General features: G+C 39.6%; 1 protein-coding gene across 4 annotated transcripts; it reads left to right on the forward strand.

The window, feature by feature from the left end:
* Nucleotides 1-1,830: 1,830 nt before the first annotated feature.
* Nucleotides 1,831-25,360, forward strand: pth3r (parathyroid hormone 3 receptor). 4 transcript variants are annotated; one of them, XM_015963202.3, is made up of 14 exons: nucleotides 1,831-2,206; nucleotides 4,130-4,177; nucleotides 5,552-5,657; nucleotides 8,699-8,809; nucleotides 8,887-9,011; nucleotides 11,353-11,447; nucleotides 18,866-19,019; nucleotides 19,429-19,582; nucleotides 19,652-19,712; nucleotides 19,799-19,865; nucleotides 19,944-20,038; nucleotides 23,546-23,687; nucleotides 23,793-23,834; nucleotides 23,922-25,360. In XM_015963202.3, the coding sequence occupies exons 1-14, from the start codon at nucleotides 2,141-2,143 to the stop codon at nucleotides 24,381-24,383; spliced, it is 1,728 nt and encodes a 575-aa protein (XP_015818688.1). In that variant the 5' UTR covers nucleotides 1,831-2,140; the 3' UTR covers nucleotides 24,384-25,360. The 4 variants fall into 4 exon arrangements, with proteins under 4 accessions (XP_015818688.1, XP_015818689.1, XP_015818691.1 ...); XM_015963203.3 differs by having other exon boundaries at nucleotides 11,356-11,447; XM_015963205.3 differs by lacking the exon at nucleotides 4,130-4,177 and having other exon boundaries at nucleotides 11,356-11,447.
* The last annotated feature ends 87 nt before the right edge of the window (nucleotides 25,361-25,447 follow it).

Consider the following 25,447-nt stretch of genomic DNA (forward strand, 5'->3'; position numbering starts at 1 on the left):
CGTACGTATTCAGTGTCTCAGTTACTCCCAAAACTCCCAGAACATCTACAGTAACTTTACTGCACATTTCAAATGGCTGTACAAGTAGGGTATAGTGCTGTCTTAAGCATTTTCTGGTGTCACCAAATATTCTTGCAATGGAAAACACTGAAATTATAAACTGTCATAGTCAAATGGCTTTGTCATGTTTTCACTATCTTGTTCATAGAGATGGTGTCAAGACTTTTCATTTTGATGGCACTGACAGTTTCATTGACATGAATACTTGCTTTTGAGGAATGGATTATCAATTTTGAGCATGTGACGTGCTTTTGCAGGCTATCCACTAGGTTTTGCAGTTTGCACTAATTGTTTTGAGAAATGCACTAACTGCTGTGCAAATGTTAATAGTGTTTTGAGAAACGCACCAAAGCGACTGAGAAAAACTGTAATTATTTGTGGTACTTTTACTGTTTACAGTTAAATACTTGAAATTTGAAAAATTTGTAAGATAGATAGATGATAGATGATAGATAGATAGATAGATAGATAGATAGATAGATAGATAGATAGATAGATAGATAGATAGATAGATAGATAGATAGATAGATAGATAGATAGATAGATAGATAGATAGATAGATGATAGATAGATAGATAGATAGATAGATAGATAGATAGATAGATAGATAGATAGATAGATAGATAGATAGATAGATAGATAGATAGATAGATAGATGATAGATAGATAGATAGATAGATAAACTCTGTGTACATACATATATAAATATATTAAGTTCAAAGTTTACTTATACATATAACGACCTTGACATTTCTCAACACACTTATGCATGTTTATATTTATATTTATAGATTGCTTAATCAGTGTACCACAGTGTACTGCTTGTTGGGTATTGTTTTTACTCTGTTGTTATCATTCGATTGTTTTATAATTTTTTTTTTACTTTTGCTGCTTTTTACCTGTTCTCTCCACTTTCTGCTGTGACAATCCGAATTTCCCACTTGTGGGACTAATAAAGGATTATCTTATCTTATCCTGGATTGATAAAATGCATGAGGTAATTTAAAGTAATATTCACAAAATTGCATGACATTTGTGAATATTTGTTTCCAATTATTGGTTAAAAATAAATACAAAATTAAGACAGACAGGACATTTAAAAAAGTCTGAGCCAATTTTAATACATTTTAATATTTCCTGACACTTAAATTTTTCTCTTTGCTTTTATGGCAAAACATCTTGGACAAAAAAAAAACTCTAAATCAACCAAAAATGCCTTTTGTTGTATTTGCCATATCTACCTCATAGACAAATACAAAAGGTCATAATGAAACTGTTATGAAAAGTTTCAGCCTGGGAACTGAATGAAAAATGTAATGTAACCTAAACCAGGCGGTTTTCATATAAGAAATAGTGACATATAAAAATAGACTAATGGCCACATACAGCTCCTTACATTCAGTGTGTACGGGACAGCTTCTTGAATATTACATGTGTGTGTATGTATATTATGTGTGTGTTGTTGGGTGAGTGAGTGAGACAGAGCGTGGGAGAGAGGAGGGAAAGGGCGGGGGTCACTTTATGGGTAATAATCAGCATGATAGTAAAACTGATTTTGTGTGTTGTAAAGGAGAGCACCATGAAAGGTACCAATAATAAAATAGACATATATCTCTGCTCTACTCAGCTGTGGGGTTGGGAAAAACTAGCCCAAAGCAGATAAGACCAAAGCAGGATAGTAAACAACGACAATGTGACCACAGCGGAGGAGTGCAAAGGGTTAAATCCATGGAAGCATGGCCAATGTAGGCAGACCCATTCACAGACCAAGAGGAGGTTTCATCCTCTCTGCTCCTTCACTCTCTCCACAGATTCAAGGCTGCAAGTCCCTCTGACCTGACTGGGACCTGAGCTTTAAGGAAAACATGGAAAAGGAAATAAAATATAAACACACAAGGATGTGAAGAAAATCTGTGCAGACTGCTCCTATTGATTGTGTTTTTTCTATTGGAGAACTAATGGGACTCTCAAGAAAGGCAGACCTCAACAAGTTACAGCAGAGCAACCTGTGGAGAGCAAGATTGCCTGAGACTGTGTGGAAAGTTTTGTGTTCTTTAAAGAATATATTTGAGAAGACAGTATGTTATCGACATGTGGAACTGGAGCTTTGGCTGTTTTCCACTGTGTGGTAGCAGTCACTGCACTGGTAAGTGTTCTCATGAACTTTAATTCATTTCTAATCAAACAACTTCTGATGGCTCTTGTTGGAAAGTAGTTAAATTATGCTTTACATTTATAATTATTTTAGGTTTAACATTTAGGTGATGTTTTATAATGCATCTACTAAAATAAACTAAGCTAATAAACTAAAAATAAAAATCTAAAACCCCAGCAGATGTTAAGAGTTCAACTGTATTACCTCATTTTATTGAACTCTTTTTTTTTCTTAAAAATAAAGATTTTTTTTTTACCTCCACCTAAAATAGTTATGGTCATGCTGACAATTTTATTTAAACAATTTTTTAAACATCTGGGTTTCCAATTTGTACCAATTTATGCATCTTGATTTAAACAGAACATTACTATTTTGTAGTTCAGCTCAAATATACAGGAGTAAAATTGTGCGATCAATTTTCACCAAATGGATGTTTTATAAGCTCTAAAAATAAACTTTTCACACCGGAGCATCACATCTTGCACTTTTTCATGTTTGAGTCAGAAATATTGCCCCCGTTCTGCTGCACTTCAGCCCAAAGCTAGAAAGTTTCACACCTCTGTGGCTCTCGCTGATGGTTTTACGTGTGCCGAGCCTCTCCAGCAACACAAAGCGGCGTCTCCCCTTTTGTTTTAGTGCTAAATAAACATATTTCCTTTTCCAGCAGTGCTTGCTGAGGAAAGAAACCCTTCCAGTTCTGTCAGATATTTGACACAACACTCAGACTAAACCATGTCAGATTTTACAGAGAATTTTTAAACTAAAAGAGAGGCAACCTGAATAAACACAAGACACAATCTTGACATGATAACGGGTGTATACTGAAGGCGAGGAGTTATCTGAGACCTATAAGTGAAGAGGAGCAACAACTGCAGCCAGTTTGGACAAACGTGCTGGAATTATCAACAATTTCTCTTTCAGACTTTGTAGGTTTTCATGTATGAACTGCCGATACAAGAGACAATGTAAGGAAACAGAGATCTAAAAATAAAACAAAAACTCAGTTACATATGAGCAAACCAACGAAAACTGGGTCAAAAAGATAAAGAATTAAATCAACAATCACTTAGACAACCACTGAGAAATGCAAGTTGCATAAGAGGAACAGAATGTGTGCAAAAACAAGCAAAAATAACCACAAAGGACAAAAATAAAGCTGAAAAGAACCAAATAAAACCGAAATTAGATTAAATTGGAGCCTGAGGAGTAAAAGTGGCACAAAAATACAGATATCAAGATGTCACAGAAAACAGAATAACTACAGATAAACAAAAAAGAGAATAACAGTGATCATAAATATGTGAAACCAATCCAAAAAAAAAATCATGAGGAGAAGAAAGCTGGTCAGAGAAACACCTTGATAGTGGCCCACATGCGAATACCAAACCAACTGTTGTGGCAAAAAAAAATCACTAAACACATCTGGGGATTTATAGGCACTTTGGTTTCCTTTAAGATGAGCAGCAACGTACTTCACACCTATGTGCCCTGCAGCAGGTTGCTTCATGATCTCCTCAGAGGTTCAAATTCTGGAAAACAAAGTGAACTTATTTCTAATGTTCTTGTTGCAACAGCCTCAGCTCAATAGCCCGCCATAAATCCAGGATTATCTAGTCCTGGTTTAGTGTCTTCTCCAGCTTTTAAAAATGGTTCTCGATTTAACCGGTTTTATGTGTTCTCAGATGTCATCCTAAAAAGGTTAAACTGACTCCCTTGTTGTTGTTTAAACACTCAGATGCCTCTTTTACTTTACGTCTTTTTTAGATAGTGAATTCTGATTATTAGTGAAGTGGAAGAGGTCACGGCTTCTTTGATGCTCCCTTTGGATATTTTATGGCTTCTGGGATGAGCCATCACTGCACTATTGGAGGAATTTTTGGATGCTGATGCTTCTCTTATCTTCATCCTTTTCAGATAACATCTCAGTGTGGCTCTGTGGAGACTCAGAGACTGCATGGAGAAGTATGTTCCTTCAGCTTTCCCCATTGGGAATTACCTGTTATTTCCTACGTCACAAACCTCCGTCATCAAGCTTTTAGACTCTCACTCACTTAAACATTACCCTGAAGCCACTAATCCTGACAAGAGTCACCCCTGAGCCCCATCTCTTACTCAATCTTCTTCGGGTCGATCCCAAGTGTTGACCTCTGACAGACTTACAATCAGCCAGCCTGGAAATCACTTTGCTTGAAGATGAGGCCCGAGAGGGTTAATGCTCTTCCAGCACAAAAAAGGGGGAGTGGATGCAAAGACTAATTGTTTCGCAAAAATGCAATATCAGTCAACAGAAATCCCCTCTGTGAATGACCTCCTCGTACTCTGATGTTGATTGTTTGCACAGAAGCACAAAATCGATGCGGGCTGAAGTGTGATCGTGACCAAGGAGCAGACACACACAAGCTGTTAAATTAACAGGGGTAGACACTCCACGTGTCTAATCTGAGCCGTCCCACAACAATGCAAGGTTTGATCCCCAATGTTGGACTTCTGTATTGACTTTTCCCTCCAGAAGCAAATCACCGCAGAAAACGATATCTGCTCGGCGTCTTTGGCGCTGATTGAAAACACCGCTTCTCCACTGACAGTTTATTTTTTATGGCCGATGCCAGGAAGATCACTTAACACAGATCCAGTTTCATGAATGGCTCCAGCTGGAATTCTGTTTGACAAAAATTCTGTTTGTCTTCTGAGGGGGGCAGCTGTCGGAGGGATTACACATATCAATTTCTTCAACCCAAGTCAGGTTGCACAATGTAAAAACACAGCAAGTAAAAAAAAAACACACAAACATATTCCACTTTTTAGACGTTTCTTTAAAAAAGCAGTTCAGGTTGGAGGACACACTCGGGATAAGCAACAATCTCCGGCATGAATTGATTGACATCTCCGTAACCTCTCCTTCTCCGGATGGCCGCGTGTTTGTTTTGCTGCTGTGTTGTGAAACGGAGCCAACGGAACAAGAAGTAGCTTGTGCTGCTCCGCTCTCGCCAACGTGGCCATGGATCTGAGGACGAGACCCCCATGCAGCCACCGCCAGCTCCACCGCTGGGATAGGTCGGGGTTAGCAGGGGATCACTACATACCACACCCTCACACAACGACTTCACAACACCTGGAGGCAGCACATCAGATCCTGGATGACAAATTGTCTCATTCAGAAGGACACATCTGTCAGACTTTGATTGGAAAGGTTTCACAGCTTTGCCGCGGTTTACATGATACCGAAGGTTACTGACAACATCGTCCATCTGTTCATGAAACGAGTCACATCTATTTATTCTGTGAGATACCCTCTTGCTTGTTTTATTAATATTTTTTCCGATTCATCTTTTGCAGATTGACTCTGATGATGTCATCACCCGAGACGAGCAGATCTACGTCCTGATTGGTGCTCACGCCAGGTGTGAAAGGAACATCCGGGCACAAATGACTTTAATTAAAGGTTTGCCTTTGATCCTTTCAAAAAGCTTTACCAGGAGCAGTGAAGTCGGCAAGTGCACATCCAAACCTAAACCCACATTTAAAAACTATTTAGTATCTGGAATCAGATAAAACGTTCATCCAATATCCTGCTGAGCAACATCTGTTGAATTCAGCAGCCGATTTTTAATTTGGACTAGAAACTGTGATAGATAAGGGTGATTTATGGAGGAAGAAGGAGCCACATATTGATGTTAGAAGAGAAAGACAGGATTTAAGAGTGTTCAAATGTCCTAAACTGGTCTGTGCGGGAACAAAGGTCAGACAAAGTCTCCAGAGGAAACCCGTCACCAGAGTTACTGTTTATGTTTTTATCTGAAAAATGGCTGCACGATGAACCGATCTTTCTCTTTTTTCAAAACCTGCAATTTAGAAATGACAGATTATCCAAATAAAAAGCTAATCAATAAGAAAATGCACCAGTAATGTAAGATTCCTCTTATAAATGAGCTTGTTTGCTTATTTAAAAAGCAGAAGCCTCTGTACAAACATCAGCAGGTTCTCCCTGCAGACTCGAGGTCATTAATTTAACAGATCCCCTCTTGTTTTCCTTTCCTCTTTCAAAAAACTGAAATTATGAACGTGTGGTGAATCTTATGAGAACTGGGCGGTATAGGGATAAAAGGTCAACTGAACCTAAAACAAATCTTGTTTCATTTTAGTGTAATTTTCTCTAAATAGGGCTAAAATGTCCAGCGTGATCAAGACTTAAACTCGTTGATTAGGGCCCATGTTTTCAAACCCCTACCTCCCACTGCCCTGCATGTTTTAAACGTTTCCCTGCTTCAACACTACTGATTTAAATAATTGCACCAATAACAGGGTTCTGCTGAACCTGCTGACATGCAGAGACTTTAATGTGGTCATTTTAAACTGCAGGGACACATTTAGAGCATGCAGAATGTTGAATTCAAAGGATCTTAACTGGAAAACACTAACCATAAAGAAGCACAGATAACTGAAAGCCACATCTATCAGGGTGTTGGTGAGGGATGGCCAACACAAAAACAACAGTTAGCATTTAGAAGAAGAAACCCTGCAGCCGCTGCTTGTAATTTATGGCTTTACAGATAAAACACGAGTCAAAACGTATGCTGCAGCAGAAAAATAAACATCAATGTGTCTTCAACTCTCTTTGGAAACAACAAATGTAAAGCTAGCTAATGCAGAAACTGATGATGAATTTGAGAATAAAATTTGCAGATAGCAGACATGCTTGTTCCTAATGAACCAGTTAGGTCACTAATAGGGGTTTCACATCTGGTATCGCTCGGCTCAGCCCGTATTGCACATGTTGTTTTCATACCTGGGTGACCTGGTACATTTCCCTATCCTACCGGGCGGCATTTTGGCCCTTGTCCTCTGGTGGTCCACTCAGGGCTGGTCCAGGCCAACATGCCCACTACGACTGATTGGCCAGCTCAAATGCATGCCTAACATTAGGGGGAGACTCCGATTGGCTGATAGAACCAACCAGCATGGGTTTGCCGCATGCGTGATTCATCATCATTCTGGAGTCTGAGATGTAGACGACTGACTGAAGCTGTGGCAGCTCTCTGTCTCTTTGCCACTGTTGTGAGGAGCGCGCGCACACACACACACACACACACACACACACACACATTCTTGTACTTACTACATACTGAGGAACACACACACACACACACACACTCTCACACACACACACACACACACACACACACACACACACACACACACACACACACACACACACACACACACACACACACACATGTCATGCATGCACATCCAATCAATGTAAATAAATTAATTTAGCTGATACGAAACATCAGTCTTCACAAGTTTGTCTTTTTTTCCCCCTTTTGAGTTAAAAGTTGTAAAATTTGTTAACAGTTTTATTGCTGATGGTAGATTGTTCCAAATCTGAGGTCCTCTAAAATGAGAACAAGGACCGACCAAATGATGTTTTGTGTTTTGGTGGTTTACAGACTCCATTAGCTACTCTGGTTGTAGCTCCCGTGCTTCTATGATCACCAACTCTGGGATGAGACCATTTAGACATTTGAATGTCAGTTTTATAACAGAGGAGTTAAGAAAGTTAGGGGATCATACTTTGATTGATTGATTGATCAATCGATTGATCGATCGATTGCTATGTTTATTTGAACTTATTCTGTATTACACGTGATGCCACTTCATTGGTTTTAGTCTAGGACTTTTAGGGCTTGCTTGTACAGACACATGACAGGTTTAAAAGCCAACTGGGTTTCTTGGCTCCAAACAGTTAGACAGTAAGAGAGGTGAGACAGAATCATGGTATGCATGTAAAGCTGAGCAGCTTTTACAGGTAAATCAGATGGAATCAGTTGAGGTTTCTCCTCACGGTTCTGGACACTTTTCTGATGTGGGACTCAAATTTAGGATGAGAGTCCAAAACAATGACCAGATATTTAAACCCCTCCACTTGTTGAATTTCTTACTGGTCAATGAAGACAGTGAAGTTGTCAGAAATCTTGCGTTTGATTGTAAAACACATGGAGACGGTTTTGCTGTGGTTCAGGGTCAGAATGTCATTCTTGAACCTTTAAGAACACTGGCGCAACGTAGCACAAAGTGGGCACATTCTGTTTTGTTTGACGTCTAAAACTCCAATTACTGAAGTCTGACAACACAAAAACGATCCTACATAAGCAGTATAGTTGACATCTGCATGTAAGATATGTTGCTAAATTAATTAATAATCTATTCTAGAGAGACTATATTGTGTGAACAGGGCTGGTCCAAATCAGAATGCCGAGGGACTCCATAACATGGCAGGACGTGAGGTACACCGAAACATTTGTCAAAATACTAACAGTACGAAGGATTCTGGCTAGAAAAATACACATTAACCTACCAAAATATTGATTTGATTCATTTGAATGATGTGATCAACTGAAAAAAGAACAAAATTCACCTAATTAGCATATGTAACCTCATCCTACTTTTAAAAACATGATCATGATTGTTATTTTTTTATAGAAGGGGACTGTGTCCCAGAGTGGGACGGGATCATCTGCTGGCCCCGAAGCAGAGCAGGTCAGCTGGTCTCAGTGCTGTGTCCACAGTACATCTATGACTTTAACCACAGAGGTAGGCCACTTCAGTAGAATAAACATCCAGAAATAATCCAGAGAAACCTGACAATGTCCTGCATCCCCATGATTCAGGGCGAGCCTACCGCCAGTGTGACGTGTCTGGAAACTGGGAGCTGGTTCCCAGTAACAACCGAACCTGGGCTAACTACACCGAGTGCACTCGTTACCTGATGTCCGACCATCGAAACCTGGAGGAGGTATGTACAGGGATGGATTTGGGTTTCCACTTGCTTAAACTTGTTTATCCATCCATCCATTTTCATCCAGGGTCAGGTCAAGGGAGCAGTAGCCTAAGCAGGGAGGCCCAGACTTCTCTCTCCCCAGCCAATTGGGCCAACTTCTCCCTGGCCAGCCGTGAGACATAGTCCCTTCAAAGTGTCCTGGGTCTTGCTTCAGGTCTCCTACCAGTTTGAAGTGCCCAGAAAACCTCAGGGAGGCATCTAGGAAGGATCATGACCAGATGCCCAAGCTCTTGATGTGGAGGGGCAGCGGATCTACTCCGAGCCCCTCCCGGATGACCGAGCTTCTCACCCTATCTCTAAGGGAGAGCCCAGACACCCTGCGGAGCTTGTATCCGCGACCTCATTCTTTCAGCCACTACCCAAAGTTCGTGACCATAAATGAGGTAGGAACGTTAATCGACCGGTAAATCGAGAGCATTGCATTCTGGCTCAGCTCTCTCTTCACCGCAACAGATCGGTGCAACGCCTGCATCACTGCAGATGCAGCATCAATCCGCCTGTCCATCTTGTGCTCCATCTTTCCTTCACTCATAAATAAGACTCTGAGATACTTGAACTCCTCCACTTGGGGCAGGACCTCACCCCTGACCTGGAGAAGGCATTCTACTCTTTTCCGACTCAAGACCATGGTCTTGGATTTATAGGAGCTGATTGTCATCCCAGCTGATTCAGACTCAGCTGCGAACCGCTCCAGCAAAAGCCGGAGATCTGATGGAGCCAACAGGACCGCATCATCCGCAAAAAGCAGAGACCCGATACTCAGGCCACTAAAACGGATCCCCTCAACATCTTGGCTATGCCTAGAAATCCTGTCCATAAAAGTTACGAACAGAATCGGTGACAAACGGCAGCCTTGTGGAGTCCGACTTACTGGTAGCAATGTGGATCAAGCTCTGACTCCGTTCATACAACCTGTATCATATATATAGTGCCTTTCAGAGTCAGAGGACACTGCAGTGAGTCATTTATCCATACTTTCACACGCTGAGGGCGATGAGCTTCATTGTAGCCACAGTGTCCCCGGGTCTCACTGACAGAGGGGAGGCTTCTGAGCACAGGCACCGCCAGTCCCTCCGACTACCACCAACAGGCAGGGAGGGTTAAGTGTCTTGCCCAAGGACACAACAGTAGAATTCTCTGCCGGAAGCCGGGATCGATTGTACAACCTTCTGATTACTGGATAAATCACTCACAGTTTGAGAAAATGCCAGAAAAGATTAGATATGACTTTTTCCAGAGATTAGTCAGTGATGTTTGTTTCTCTTGTGTAAATTTCTACTATATAAGATCTGTTGTCACATTTTCATAAACCACCATTTTGTTTGTAAATTGAGAAAAACTTGCAAGAAGTGTATGGATTTTTTTTTTATCTATGGGATGTTAATAATTTACAATAAACATAAATAGGTCTAAAAATATCACTAGTGTCATTCTGTTGTGGAAATGCAGTTAAATTATTCAATGAAAACTCTGAAAAGCTGCTTGAACCTGCATTCATTTTTGTGGACCTTTCTATGTTATTAAAAGAAGTTGGTGGTTAGCTAAAGTTATTCATAGCCACTGTAGAAGCTACGCTGTGGTAACTGGAGAGTGACTGTCTGACTATGGAAGCTTTAGCTGTTTACTTGTTCAGGTAGAATTCAAATAGACATGAAATGTACATGATAATGGTAATAATTGCATGTATAGTGATGTGAGCTAAAAGGCAAATTGGAAGATTATTTCATTTTGATTTATCTTGTTGCTTTGGAATTTCACGTTGTCCCACATTTGATGAGTTGGGTTTTGGTCACCCTACTGCTGATCCTAAGGGGCCTGATACCCCATACTCCTGGAGTACCCCCCACAGGGCCCCCTGTAGACTGGGTCACGGAGGGTGCATGGGAGTTCGCCCAACCAATCTAAATTTGTTTGTGAAAAAATAATTAAAACAACATAATTGTGGAAGGACAGAAGAAGATGAAATAGTAAATGTCCCATCACCTTCAGTCATTGCTCGTACATAAATTGTTTGTTTTGTATATAGAACATTGCCAATTCTAGCCTTATTTGTGTTGAATGTTGCAGTCTATGGGGTGGCTCAGGGTTACACTTCACTGCAAGATGTACTTGTATGTCAGAACATGTGACAAATAAACCTTTTGAATCATTGCACCACGTGCTCATGTTCATATGCATGCAATCACCTATATATTTGTAGTGTTGACTACTTGGTAATGTTTTAAGCATGTGCTGAGTCATGCTAATGAATGACCCATAATAAATTCTGTTTTAAAGTACTTTTGTTTTGTTCCAGAAGGTGTTTCAGCGACTCCATCTCATGTACACTGTGGGCTACTCCATGTCTCTCGCCTCCCTATTGGTGGCAGTCTTCATCCTGTGCTATTTCAAGTGAGGAAACTGGTTCCTAATGCCACTTTATATATATATATATATACATATACACACACACACACACACACACACACACACACACACACACACTCACCTAAAGGATTATTAGGAACACCATACCAATACAGTGTTTGACCCACTTTCCACTTCAGAACTGCCTTAATTCTACGTGGCATTGATTCAACAAGGTGCTGAAAGCATTCTTTAGAAATGTTGGCCCATATTGATAGGATAGCATCTTGCAGTTGATGGAGATTTGTGGGATGCACATCCAAGGAACGAAGCTCCCGTTCCACCATATCCCAAAGATGCTCTATCGGGTTGAGATCTGGTGACTGTGGGGGTCAGAGTAGTACAGTGAACTCATTGTCATGTTTAAGAAACCAGTTTGAAATGATTGGAGCTTTACGACATGGCGCATTAACCTGCTGGAAGTAGCCATCAGAGGATGGGTACATGGTGGTCATGAAGGGATGGACATAGTCAGAAACAATGCTCAGGTAGCCCGTGGCATTTAAACAATGCCCAATTGGCACTAAGGGGCCTAAAGTGTGCCAAGAAAACATCCCCCACACCATCACACCACCACCACCAGCCTGCACAGTGGTAACAAGGCATGATGGATCCATGTTCTCATTCTGTTTACGCCAAATTCTGACTCTACCATTTGAATGTCTCAACAGAAATCAAGACTCATCAGACCAGACAACATTTTTCTAGTCTTCAACTGTCCAATTTTGTTGAGCTCGTGCAAATTGTAACCTCTTTTTCCTATTTGTAGTGGAGATGAATGGTACCCGGTGGGGTCTTCTGCTATTTTAGTCCATTCGCCTCAGGGTTGTGTGTGTTGTGATTTCACAAACGCTTTGCTGCATTCCTCGGTTGTAACGAGTGGTTATTTCAGTCAAAGTTGCTCTTCTATCAGCTTGAATCAGTCGGCCCATTCTCCTCTGACCTCTAGCATCAACAAGGCATTTTCGCCCACAGGCATGCTGCATACTGAATGTTTTTTCCTTTTTACACCATTCTTTGTAAACCCTAGAAATGGTTGTGCGTGAAAATCCCAGTAACTGAGCAGATTGTGAAATATTCAGACCGGCCCATCTGGCACCAACAACCGTGCCACAGTCAAAATTACTTAAATCACCTTTCTTTCCCATTCTGCTGACATTCAGTTTGGAGTTCAGGAGATTGTCTTGACCAGGACCACACCCCTAAATGCATTGAAGCAACTGCCATGTGATCGATTGATTAGATAATTGCATTAAGGAGAAGTTGAACAGGTGTTCCTAATAATCCTTTAGGTGAGTGTATATATATATATATATATATATATATATATATATATATATATATATATATATATATATATATATATATATATATACATATACATACATATACATATATATACATAAACACACACACACAGAGAACTCACTGGCCACTTTATTGAGTTCACCTTGCTAGTACCAGGCCTCTTTTGCCTTCAGAACTGCCTTAACCCTCCCACTGTCCTCATGGGTGACCCTGCCAGGAAAGTTGAACATTGAGCAGGGTTGATGGTTTATTTCTTGAGGTCCACGTGGCAGGGGTGAGGAGTGAGCACCACCTCAATAAAAAAACGTTTGTATACTTTGTGGAAGTAACTTAAATTTAGCTTTATACATTATTTGCATTATTTTATAGTAAACTGAATTATTACATTTCATAACGTGATTTTAAAATCAATGGATGTGTATGTGCCAAATGATCTGCCTTATTAATAATAAGTATTGCACGTTTTTGTAAGAGAACTACTGCACTAACGCTTGATTAGTCAGTCCCCAGACTTCCACACAGTATGAAATGTAAGGTAGTATGAGTGAACAATAAATTATATGTAACGCTGCATAATTCAACATATGTCTTGATTTGTACAGGATTGCTAAATCTTAGAAAGTTTTACTTTAATGTAATAAACATGCTGTCTCCATTTTGTTTTATGATCAATAACCACCCGCAAAAATTTAATTTCTGTCACCCTTTCAATTTCAACATTCCATATTTTTAAGTTAATTTCCCTGTCAAGTTCCTTTTGATTACCAAATATCATAAATTTTGTCTTTTTTTAATTGAGTGATAATTTATTAATATCAAACCAAGTCTTAAGGATTCCCAATTCTTTTTCTATTAAGGGCAAACATTTTTGTAAATTATTACCTGAACAACATAAATTTGTATCATCTGCAAAAATTACAAGTTTCAACAAATTAGTGACCTTACAAATATCATTAATGTAAAATAAAAAAAGTTTTGGTCCAAGAACAGATCCCTGGGGAACACCACAAGTGACCTTCCTAAATTTTGAGTTTGTATTATTGATTTCTACATATTGATTCCTATTGTCCAAATAACTCCTCAACCATTAATAAGCCACTCATCTTAATCCATACTTCTCCATTTTTTTAAATAATATACTATGATCAATAGTATCAAATGCTTTTTGCAAATCAATAAAAATCCCAACAAAATACTCATCATTTTCCCTGGCCTCTGTTTTTTTGTCTACCATTTCCATAGTTGCATGTAGTTGTTCTTTTGGCTCTAAACCCGTATTGGTGCTCACTAAGTAACCCATATTTTTCAATGAAAAGATCCAGCTGTTTTGCAAATAATTTCTCTAATATTTTTGAGAACTAAGGAAGTTGGGACACTGGCCTATAATTATCAACACAATGTTTGTCTTCATTTTTAAAAATTGGTTTTATTTTAGCTATTTTCATGCTGTTTGGAAAAACACCTTTTTGAAAGGATAGATTACAAGTAAAAGTCAGAGGTTTTACAATAAAATCAATGACCTCTTTAATTATGAATGTATCACTAAAATTAATATCAGTGGATTTCTTATTTTTAAGTTTTCTAACAGTTTCTATTATGTCACCATCGTTGATCCCTCCCAAAAAGAATTAATCTTTATTATCCTTAATAAGGTGATCAAACATATTTAAGTTTTTATCACAATTTGGAATTTGCTTGGCCAGACTTTTACCGACATCAGCAAAATAATTGTTAAATTCTTCAGCGACATCTTGTTTATTGTCCACTATATCACCACATTTATTTACAAAATGTCTAGGAAATTCTGTTTTATTAATTTTTTTATTGATAAGATCATTTATAATATTCCACGTCATTTGAATATTATTTTTACTTCCTTCTAATAATGTATTATAGTGCTCCTTTTTTTGTCTTCTTATGATAGATGTTAACATATTCTTGTATTGTTTATATGATTTTTAACTTTCACTAGTTTTTAATAGTAAATATTTCTTATATAGTACATTTTTCTTTCTGCATGCCTTTTGTAAACTCTTAGTCTTCCATGGTTTTCTGTTACGATTTTTCTTCCCCTGACATTTTCTAATAGGACAATGTTTGTTATAGATATCTAAAAATATAGACAAAAATGTGTCATATGCCAAATTCACATCCTCCACATACACATCATCCCAAACAAAATCTGCAAGGTCTTCCTTTAAAGCCTCAATTCTTTCTTGGGTCCTTATTCTCATTAGTTTATGCGGTGACTCATCCTTTGCCACTGAAATGTTATCTATTAAACTATGCAAAATTCCGAATATAGGGAGATGATCTGTAATGTCATTTAGGAATATACCACTTGTAGCTGAACCGTACACATTTGTAAAAATATTATGTTAGTGTAGCGCTGTCCTTCGTAATTCTGGAGGGCTTGTATATTAATGGCCTTAATCCAAAACTAAACATAGTATTACAAAAGTCATTCTATTTCATCAAATAAATATTAAAATCCCCACACACAAAATAAGACTTTTTATCACGTATTTTTTCTAAGATGTTTGCTATAATGTTCAAATACAGTACAGCTCCATACAGGAGCCAGGTGTTCCATATACACAACTCAAAACTATACTCTGACACATTTTTGTCCTGATTTAAATTGTTAAACTTTCCATAATTTCATCAACAGCTGTGGTGTCTATAATCTTACACTGAAAACTTTTCTGTACATGTATTGCCATTCCACCTCCCTTTTTTTTGTCCTACTAACCCAAAGAAATCTTATCCTTCTAATACAAAATTGGCATCTTTTTCCTTTGTAATCCATGTTTCACTTAAAGCAATAACATGAAACTTATGTTTTAATGAATCTAAATAATCTTTGATATGTACAAAATTGGTACACAAACTCCTACAGTTAAAGTGTATGATAGCGAAACCTTCCAAATTAACATTTCTCAAATTTTCTGAATAATAATCAGAATTGACTCGAAAATCATCGTACACGTTTTTTTCAGGGTCAATACCATTTTAGAAATTAAATGGTCTATATTCATCCAAACTAGAAAAACATAATTCCTCAATATTATTCCTATCTAAAGAATCCTCACTATCAGAGGAGTCACTCTCACCTTCCATATAAAAATTTAAACTTGTCATTTAATAAAGAGAAGAGAGAGAGAGATTCTACCATTTCCATCAGTTATATTTCTCCAGTTCTTTCAGGTTTCTTATCACAACCACCTTTGCCTGCTTTGGTGAGCCATTTAATCGCACTAACACCTTCCCATTTCTTGACCATGCTGATTGAATTTTATTCTGTTTTCTGAGACATCGACAATTTCTAGCGATTTTAGCATTTTTCTTAGTCAAGTGCTCATTGATGCACACACCAGTATCTTAAAGTTTTTTAGTTTGTCTCAATATTTCAGCCTTCTGCTTTCGATTAGCCAATCTGACTACAATGACAGGTGGATGAATTTTGTCCTTGCAGAGGAGAATATGACAAGCTGAGATTTGGTGACTCTCTAAGTGAATGTTCTTACTGTAGATGAATTTGACCACTTGTTGCTCTAGAATGTGTTGCTCCTCAGGAGCTTTGTCCTCCCCTGGATGTTTGCTTGTTGTAGCAGTAACTCTAGCATTGTTGTGATGGGTGGTAGCCAGGCTGCTAATGATAATTTCATCTGCCTGGGAATGTTGCTCCAAATCATCAATCCTTTGTTTCAGCAGTTCAATCTTCTCATCAATCCTCTTATTGCTGTTAATAATAAAGGCTTTTAGCTCTGATATGTCATTCACTAGGCCCAAAAGGGTGGTTTGTTGAGACAGCACTTTGTTAATGTTTTCAGTCATAGCAGTAAGTTGCTTCTTAATTTCTTCCAGTTCTTGTCCAAGTTGCTTAACTGTTGACATATTTTCCAGAAAATGAAAAATAGAGTGATTTCAAATACAAATATGTTTGTTTGGGTAGACTTAATGGATACTGCTCTGTTCCAAAAACTCCATGTGGTCCCAGATCTCCAGCACCAAACTTTGTCAAAAACTGCACAAATGTTGTCAAATATTTCCAGCAGAGAACAAAAAAGTACCATAGCATCCACAGAACTTTGATTTTGTCAACATAATACCTTGTTCTCTAAAGGATTATTATGGATTCCATTGAGACTGCATACAGAGAAAGTGCAGCAGCAGCCATCTTGACTCATCATAAGTCATCATCATCTGCATAGAACATTACTTAAAAATATTTACATGATAGCATCTCGTAGTTGCTGCAGATCTGTTGGCAGTACATCCATGATGTTAATCTCCCATCCCTCCATATCCCAAAGGTGCTCTGTCGGATTGAGATCTGGTGACTGTGGAGGCCATGTGAGTACAGTGAACTCATTTCCATGTTCAAGAAACCAGTCTGAGATGATTCAAGCTTTATGACACGGTGCATTATCCTGCTAAAAGTGGCCATCAGAAGATGGGTACATTGTGGTCATAAAGGGATGGACATGGTCAGCTACAATACTCAGTCAGGTAGGCTGTGGTGTTGCAATGAGGATCAGTTAGTACTAAGTGGCCCAAAGTGTGCCAAGAAAATGTTCCCTACACCATTACACCACCAGCAGCTGCCTGAACCATTGATACAAGGCAGGATGGATCCATGCTTTCATGTTGTTGAAGATAAATTCTGAACTTACCGTCCGACTGTCACAGCAAAAACTGAGACTCATTAGATCAGGCAACCTTTTTCAATTATTCTATTGTCCAATTTTGGTCAGAATTTTAGCCTCAGTTGCCTGTTCTTAGCTGACAGACCCTCCAGGTTTGACATGTTGTGCATTCAGAGATGCTCTTCTGCTTACCTTTGTTGTTACAAATGGTTATTTGAGTTGCTGTTCCCTTTCTATCAACTGGAACCATTCTGGCCATTCTCCTCTGACCTCTGGCATACACAAGGCATTTTCTCCCACAGAACTGGTACTCCCTGGAAGTTTCCCTTTTTCGGACCATTCTCTGTAAACCCTAGAGATAGTTGTGCATGACAATCCCAGAAGATCAGCAGGTTCTGAAATACTGAGACCAGCCCGTCTGGCACCAACAACCATGCCTCGCTCAAAATCACTTAAATCACCTTTCTTCCCCATTCTGAAGTTCGGTTTGAACTGCAGTGGATCATCTTGACCATTTCAGCATACCTAAAGGCATTGAGTTGCCACCATGTGATTGGCTGATTAGTCAGTTGGACAGGTTCCATTGTTTAGTTCTTTTCTAAACACAGAGTATTGATTTGTTTTTGCCTTTTTTAGCTGACAAGTTTTGACTAACACTCTAGCCATCCTCAGAGCACGACTGCTATTGGTGGTTTCACTGCCTTCTTCGTTTATCTGCTGCCCTCCTCACCGATGACACAGTCCCATGCGTGATCCGATGTGTAGACTCCATCATCTCTGTTCATGGTTGAGTGTCCACATCTCCTTATTTCTATGGCTTCCTTAATCCATCTTTTGTATTTTTGTTGTTCAGTGTTTATGATCCTTGTACTGTCCCAGTCATTATACCCTTGTGCAGTGGTCTTACAGCTGATTTCTTTATTGTGTTTTCTGCTTCATGTTTTGCTGCTCTTGTGTGTCTTCGACTAGTTTCTTTCTCACACTCCTTTCCATGTTCTATTGTTTGTGTGTTGAGTTGCCGACCGGTTTCTCCTGTGCATGTGCTATTGCAGAGTTTGCATGGGATTTCGTAAATGACTCCACATTTTTTATCTGCTGATATCTGATAACTTGGGTTAGTGTCAGCTAAAAAAGTTAAAACAAATCAATACTCTGTGTTTATAAAAGAACCAAACAATGGAATTTGATGGACTGCACAGAACAAACGTGTGATGTTCAAAGAGAAGTTGGACAGTTGTACCCAGTAAAGTGGCCAGTGAATGTATATATATATATATATATATATATATATATATATATATATGTGTGTGTGTGTGTGTGTGTGTGTGTGTGTGTGTGTGTGTGTGTGTGTATATGTATATGTGTATATATATGTATATATATATGGTTTTTTTGTTGTTGTAAGTTTTCACCTTTTTTTCTGATTGTCACACAATGTCTTTACAGGCGTCTCCACTGTACACGTAATTACATCCACATCCACCTCTTTGCCTCCTTCATTTGTCGAGCTGTCAGCATTTTCGTGAAAGATGCTGTGCTCTACTCCGTAACCGATGGCAACAAAACTGACTCTGGGTTTACAACAGTAAAACCTCACATGGTAACAAAATGGATACTTTTATAATGTTTTACAGTTTAACTTTGTTTAAACTTTTTATAGCTTACAAAAATATTTTGGCAAAAACAGTTTGTCTCTTAGAAAATGGACAGGTTCTAGAAGCAGACTAAAATAAAACATAAGGCTAAAGGTTTCCATATTTAAATTTTCATAAGGTTGCTAATGCTAAGCTTTAGCCTTCTGGACGTTCATGCTAGCTTTCCCACTTATTCCAACTCTTTATGCTTAGCCAAGCTTACCAAATAGGTTTTAGGCATGGCAGTGGTGTGTCTAGATCTCAGCAGTAATTTGTGCACCAAAATGGCAGATTAATTACTGGACCGCAATGTTCAAACACAGCTCACGGTAATGGGTTGACTCCTTCCTCATAACTGCTGTTTTATGCCATCAGGCTGGTTGTAAAGTCGCCGTTACCCTCTTCCTGTACTTCCTGGCAACCAATCACTACTGGATCCTGGTGGAGGGATTGTACCTACATAGTCTCATCTTTATGGCTTTCCTGTCTGACAAGAACTACCTGTGGGCTCTCACTATCATGGGCTGGGGTAAGTAGCTCTGAAACAAGCTAAAGCATTAAGCCAATGCCCAGGTAATGTCTTTTTTGGCTCATCCAGGTGTTCCAGCTGTGTTTGTGTCCATCTGGGTCAGTGCCCGAGCTTCGCTGGCAGATACTCAGTGAGTCCAACGTTGTGTCTTATACATCTAAAACCTATTTGTTCAATGGGTGTTCACTTTGACTTCCTTTATTCCTGCTTATTTAGATGTTGGGACATCAGTGCTGGGAACCTGAAATGGATCTATCAAGTCCCCATTTTAGCTGCAATTGTTGTAAGGATATAATTTAATCCTAATTCAAAGATTTTCCGACAGTGAGAATAAGCTGACTTCATATTTCTATCCATGCAGGTGAATTTCCTCCTTTTCATTAACATAATCCGTGTACTGGCCTCTAAACTGTGGGAAACCAACACTGGCAAACTGGACCCTCGACAGCAGTACAGGTAACCAGGGTTTATTTGACCCTCAAAATAAATGGTTAAGTACAATTTCCTACTAAAGGGATCTTTAGGATTGTTTTTACTTGAGGTTTTGAGGAACTATCATCAGAAATCAGGTGTCTCACTGGCGGCACGATCTTAGTTTGGAAGAAGAGGTTAATTGATATTGGTTTTTCTATTGCCAGTACCAATATGTAGAGGTCGTGGTGAGCCGATGGTGGGTATGTTCTGCCGATTTTCAGGGCCGACATCTAGACATTTTCCATCCTTTTTTCATGCTATAACGTCACTAAGTGCTGTAAAGCACTTTGCAGTCCTCTGACTGTGAAAGGTGCTATACGAGTGCGAGGCATTGTAGTGGCTTTACATGCAAAGGAATTGTTTGTGCAGTTTATTCTGAGCAAATCTAAAGTCCATCTGGTTACGTAAACTGTTTATCAGAAAAGTTAACGACCAGTGGTCCAGACTTTTAATACAACTGCCAAGTTAACAAAGTCAAATCTGTTATCAGGTGGAAAAGTCCAACTTTATGTCAACGACTTGGCATGCTCGTTATGCTGTCTTGTTTGAGCCACAAACTGCCCTGTTTAAAATGTTATGTAAGGGCGAGCACGCCTTGTGCATGCCTTGTACACATGACTGAACTGCATAAAAGCGAGCCTCGGTTCTGGTTCGGGGTCTTTGGTTCAAGGGCTGTGTGTATGTTCTTCCTGATTGGTTCATTAAAAAACCCAAGCTGTCTGATGGAAAAAGCCTGTCTCCGACTCTGCTTTTAAAACCACTTTACCCTCTACAGCATTATCACTAATAACAGTTGATGTGCAAAATTTCTGAAGGTGAATCAGTTTTTGAACACTGAATTGAAACAACTGTTAAAGTGACAATGTGTAGTTTTACCTTTAATCTCTGGAAATATCCGTCGAAATGTTGTTGAAAATGAATAAAATGATGCCCAGTTGTTGAAAATCATAGGTGGCTTTGTAACATATAACCATAAACATCGGGTTTAAAGTACATAGGGCATGCATCTAGCATCTTTGGGGGACACCATATTAGATGCCATGTTTCCTTCTGGCCAGCTCGGGGTCCTGCGCCCATCTATGACATCACACTAGATGATTGTCAGGAAATACAACTTGCAGAAGTAATGCTACCACGTTTGAAAACATTTAGGTAGTAAGAAAAAATGAATTTGATAACAACCCTGCTGGACTCTTTCCAAAACATATGCGAAAGAACACAATAGAACAAGAGATGCGATATATTTTGGCCGAGCGGTATTACCGTAGTAAGATGACGTCATCGGCAGGCGCAGGACCTCGAGCAGATCTGGAAACTACAATCAGCATTGCATTCTCTCCATGGAGTTAACTGAAGGACCATCAAAGTCTGAGGAGTCACGCTGAGGTGGCATGTCTTCTGCTCCACAGGTAACATTTATTGTAATGTTTTTAGTGACAGTCAAGGCGATATGGTGTAAAACTACCCTGCTCAGTGTTAAAATCAGTCATCTAACTAAAGTTAATCAAAAAAATCACTTAACTGACCAAAAGTTAAATATTCATAAGTGGTAAATAAAAAAACATTTTAGTTGAAAACAATTTTAGAGCCTTTATTATGCAGATATTAATCAGGAGCATAAATTTACATTTAAACTAAATTCTGCAGCAGCCCGAGGATGTGTCTGACTTAATATCAGCTTCACTAAGGAGGTATATTAGCTGATGCTGACATATAAAAATGGTGAATATCGGCCCAACACATCAGTTTATCCCTAGTTTGGAGAATTTGAGAAAATTCCTCATTGGGTTCAAGATAACAGTCAGACTCGGGTTGATATCAGAGCAGATTTGAACATATTATGTATATATATATATATATATATATATATATATATATATATATATATATATGTATCCATCCATCCATCTTCTGAACCCGCTTTGTCCACGTAGGGTCGCGGGGGGCGCTGGTGCCTATCTCTGGCAGTCAACGGGCAAGTAGGCGGGGTACACCCTGGACAGAGCCAGTCCATCGCAGGGCAACACAGAGGCACACAGGACAAACAACCATGCACACACACTCACACCTAAGGACAATTTAGACAGACCAGTTAACCTAACAGTCATGTTTTTTTGGACGGTGGGATGAGGCCAGAGTACCCGGAGAGAACCCACGCATGCACAGGGAGAACATGCAAACTCCATGCAGAAAGATCCCAGGCCGGGAATCGAACCCATGACCTTCTCGCTGCAAGGCAACATATATATACTGTATATATATATATATATATATATATATATATATATATATATATATATATATATATATATATACATATATATATAAAACACAATGTGTTCAGCTGAGCCCTGTGATGGAGAGGACACGTGTCCAGGGTGTCCCCCGTCTCTCACCCGATGACTAGAGTTAGACACTAGCTCCCTGCGCCCCTACAGGATGAAGGTGTTCAGCTAATGAATGGATGAAAGAATAAAGGTTTAGTTGAACACCTTTGAGGTTTATTTTGTTTTAAGTGACTGAAATTCACACTTAAACAGACCTTTGTCTCAGTTTGACATTTCAAAGAGAATCCTTGTGCAATCCTTAAAACTGAGGCGTCTGTGACTGCTGTCTATGACAGATAAGACACTCAAGTATCTCGCTATGCTGAGAGCATCAATGTCTAGTTAGAGACCAAAACATATGAGAAGATGTCTAGATTTGTATTTTGGCATCAGACTGAAAAACACTTTTTTTTTAACATGACTTTCATGAAATTCAGTAATAAGTTTGTACAAACTTGTCGGGCGAGATGCCACGAGCATCCTAGGCCAGGGGCCGGTATCCAGTATGTTTTAGTGGTTTCTTTTCTCCAACACACTTGATTCAGTGGTTGAATCACACGGGCAGCAGCTCATCAGGCTCTGTAGAAACCTGCCTACTGGCTGATTGACATCAGGTGTGTTGAAGCAAAGTTAAAACTAAAACTTCCAGGCCCGGAATTGAATACCCCTGTTCTAGGCTTACATTTGCAGGTCATCTCATAAAACAAGGATTCATCATCCATCTTCATGGCAACTATGTTATGACCAACTAGGAATATTTCAGCATCACTGCACTGGGGCTGCTCGGTTGTTGGGAGTGCTGGACTGAGGAGAGGTCCTGTGGTTTTCCCACTTTCTGACTCAGAAGATAAACTGAAAAGGGTTCAAGATGACTTCATGATGCCTGTTTCTACTCTGTAAATATTTTGAAAGAACATTTGTCCTGTGAGTTTTACTTGTTTTAAAATCAGCCATCATAACAGACGCTGTGACCCCTGTGACTCATGGAAGAGAAATGTGAATTCTCGCAATTTTATAGACACTTTGGAAACTCTGTCATTTCTTCCCAACAGTGACAATCCAGTGAGACACTGAATTTACTCCAGGATAACCCTGCAGACCATCCTATTAGCACATTCACCTGTAGGCCTCCAAGCTAGCATGTGCTTGTTGTTTTTTGCAGGAAGCTGCTGAAGTCCACTTTGGTCCTGATGCCCCTCTTTGGAGTCCACTACATCGTGTTCATGGCTCTCCCCTACACGGAGGTCACTGGGCTGCTGTGGCAGGTTCAGATGCATTATGAGATGTTCTTCAACTCTTCCCAGGTCAAAACACAAATATAAATTAGAGATAACCACTGTAAAACAGTAATGACCTCATTGAATTCATTAATTACATTAAGTCTTTCTGACAAAATTCCAATATTTCAGGGCTTTTTTGTGGCGTTTATCTACTGCTTTTGCAACGGGGAGGTAATGAAGACGAAACATGGTTCTGCATATAAATCAGTTCAAAAACTGTTTGTTTTACTAAAAAGATTATGATTTATATTCTCTCAGGTGCAGGCGGAGGTAAAAAAGGCCTGGCTGCGACGCAGCCTGGTGTTGGACCTGAAACAGAAAGCCAGGATAACCAGCAGCGGCGGGGGAAGCTGTTACTACGGCGGCATGATGTCACACGCCACCACCCACAGCGTCTGCCCGTCTGCGGCTCATCCCAGAACACTTTCCTTCACAGGAGGAGTGGTGGGCTTAGGTGGATCTGTGCCAGGGGTCAGGTCACAACGTCACAACGCACCAACGTCCCTCCAGGCTCACAGCAGCCCCTGTGTCTACATTCCCAGCACCACTGAGACCTCAAGCCCTCAACGGGACCTGGGTGTGTGGAAAACAGCAGGGGCTGAGTCAGGCGTTTTTGCCAGACATACCAGAGCTCACAAAGGAAATGGTAACTGCACCAGTCGAGGAGCAGAGGACCCTAACAGCTCCTTATCTGTGAAGGAGACAGAGACCATCTTGTAATCGTGGCGGCTGGACAGCAGATCCCAGCCAGACCTTGAGGTGGTTTATATCAACAGCTGAGGTTTATGGTTCGCTGTGTTTCTTCTAGTGCATGGGCTAAACTGATAGCCACAGTGAAGGAAAACAAACGTATTAGCGATGCATGGTTTCTGCTTTATTGTTATTTAAGTTTTTCAAGTTCCTGACACAGTTTCTGTGCTGATGTCACGTCTGTGTGCACGGGTCGTATCATTGACTTTTAGCTGTGCTGGGTTCATCGGAGTGTAAAGCAGATCTGCGCATAGCTAAGCTAAATAGATGGTCAAAACGTGATGCTGTGAAGAATTTAGTGAAGCCTCGTGGACATGCTGGGTGTATAAACACAGATACTTTTTTCTCCCTGCACTTATCTTCCCTGTGTTTGATTTTCCAATCCTCGCTTGTGGACCCTCAGGTCAAACTGTACATGTGATCATCCTTTTTCCCCCAGACAGCCACATGGAGCACATTTACAGTAACTCAGATTGTTAATTCAACAATCCTTCCATCAAACTTTTAGAGTTATTGGAGTCTAGACAGCATGTCTAGACAAATCTCCCTCTCTGTTGTTGTCCAAGGGTTCTGAACGGTCCTCTTTATCAATGTGACAGGTCCCCGAGGGCTGATGTATGCAGTTTTACCCTTAACTCCCTTCCATCGTGCAACCTCTGCCCCGAGTCTCTCACAACACTATCCAGAATTTCACACATTCCAGTCAGGACACGACGTGGAGCAACACACACCTGAGTTATTTTGGAGACATCGAGCATGAGTGAAAAATCTGCAACACAAACCACCAGCGTTCACAGGGTAAACGGACAAATAAAGTTTGTATCTGTAAATATTTTACAACAGTGTTGGTGTCCAGAAACAGAAAAACCTGCTCTGTGTGCCGTTGTAAAGTGTAAAAATGGTTGTGATAATTTAATAAATGTTTTGGTGTATAATGTTTTACCCTAAAGTAGAAGTTGTTTAATTTATTCATTTGTTGATTCTCATTCCAGCTTTAAACATTAGAGCAAATGGGGGGAGTTGCCTCATTTGTG

The sequence above is a fragment of the Nothobranchius furzeri genome, chromosome 16 (assembly GCF_043380555.1).
Source record: "Nothobranchius furzeri strain GRZ-AD chromosome 16, NfurGRZ-RIMD1, whole genome shotgun sequence".
Taxonomy (NCBI): domain Eukaryota; kingdom Metazoa; phylum Chordata; class Actinopteri; order Cyprinodontiformes; family Nothobranchiidae; genus Nothobranchius; species Nothobranchius furzeri.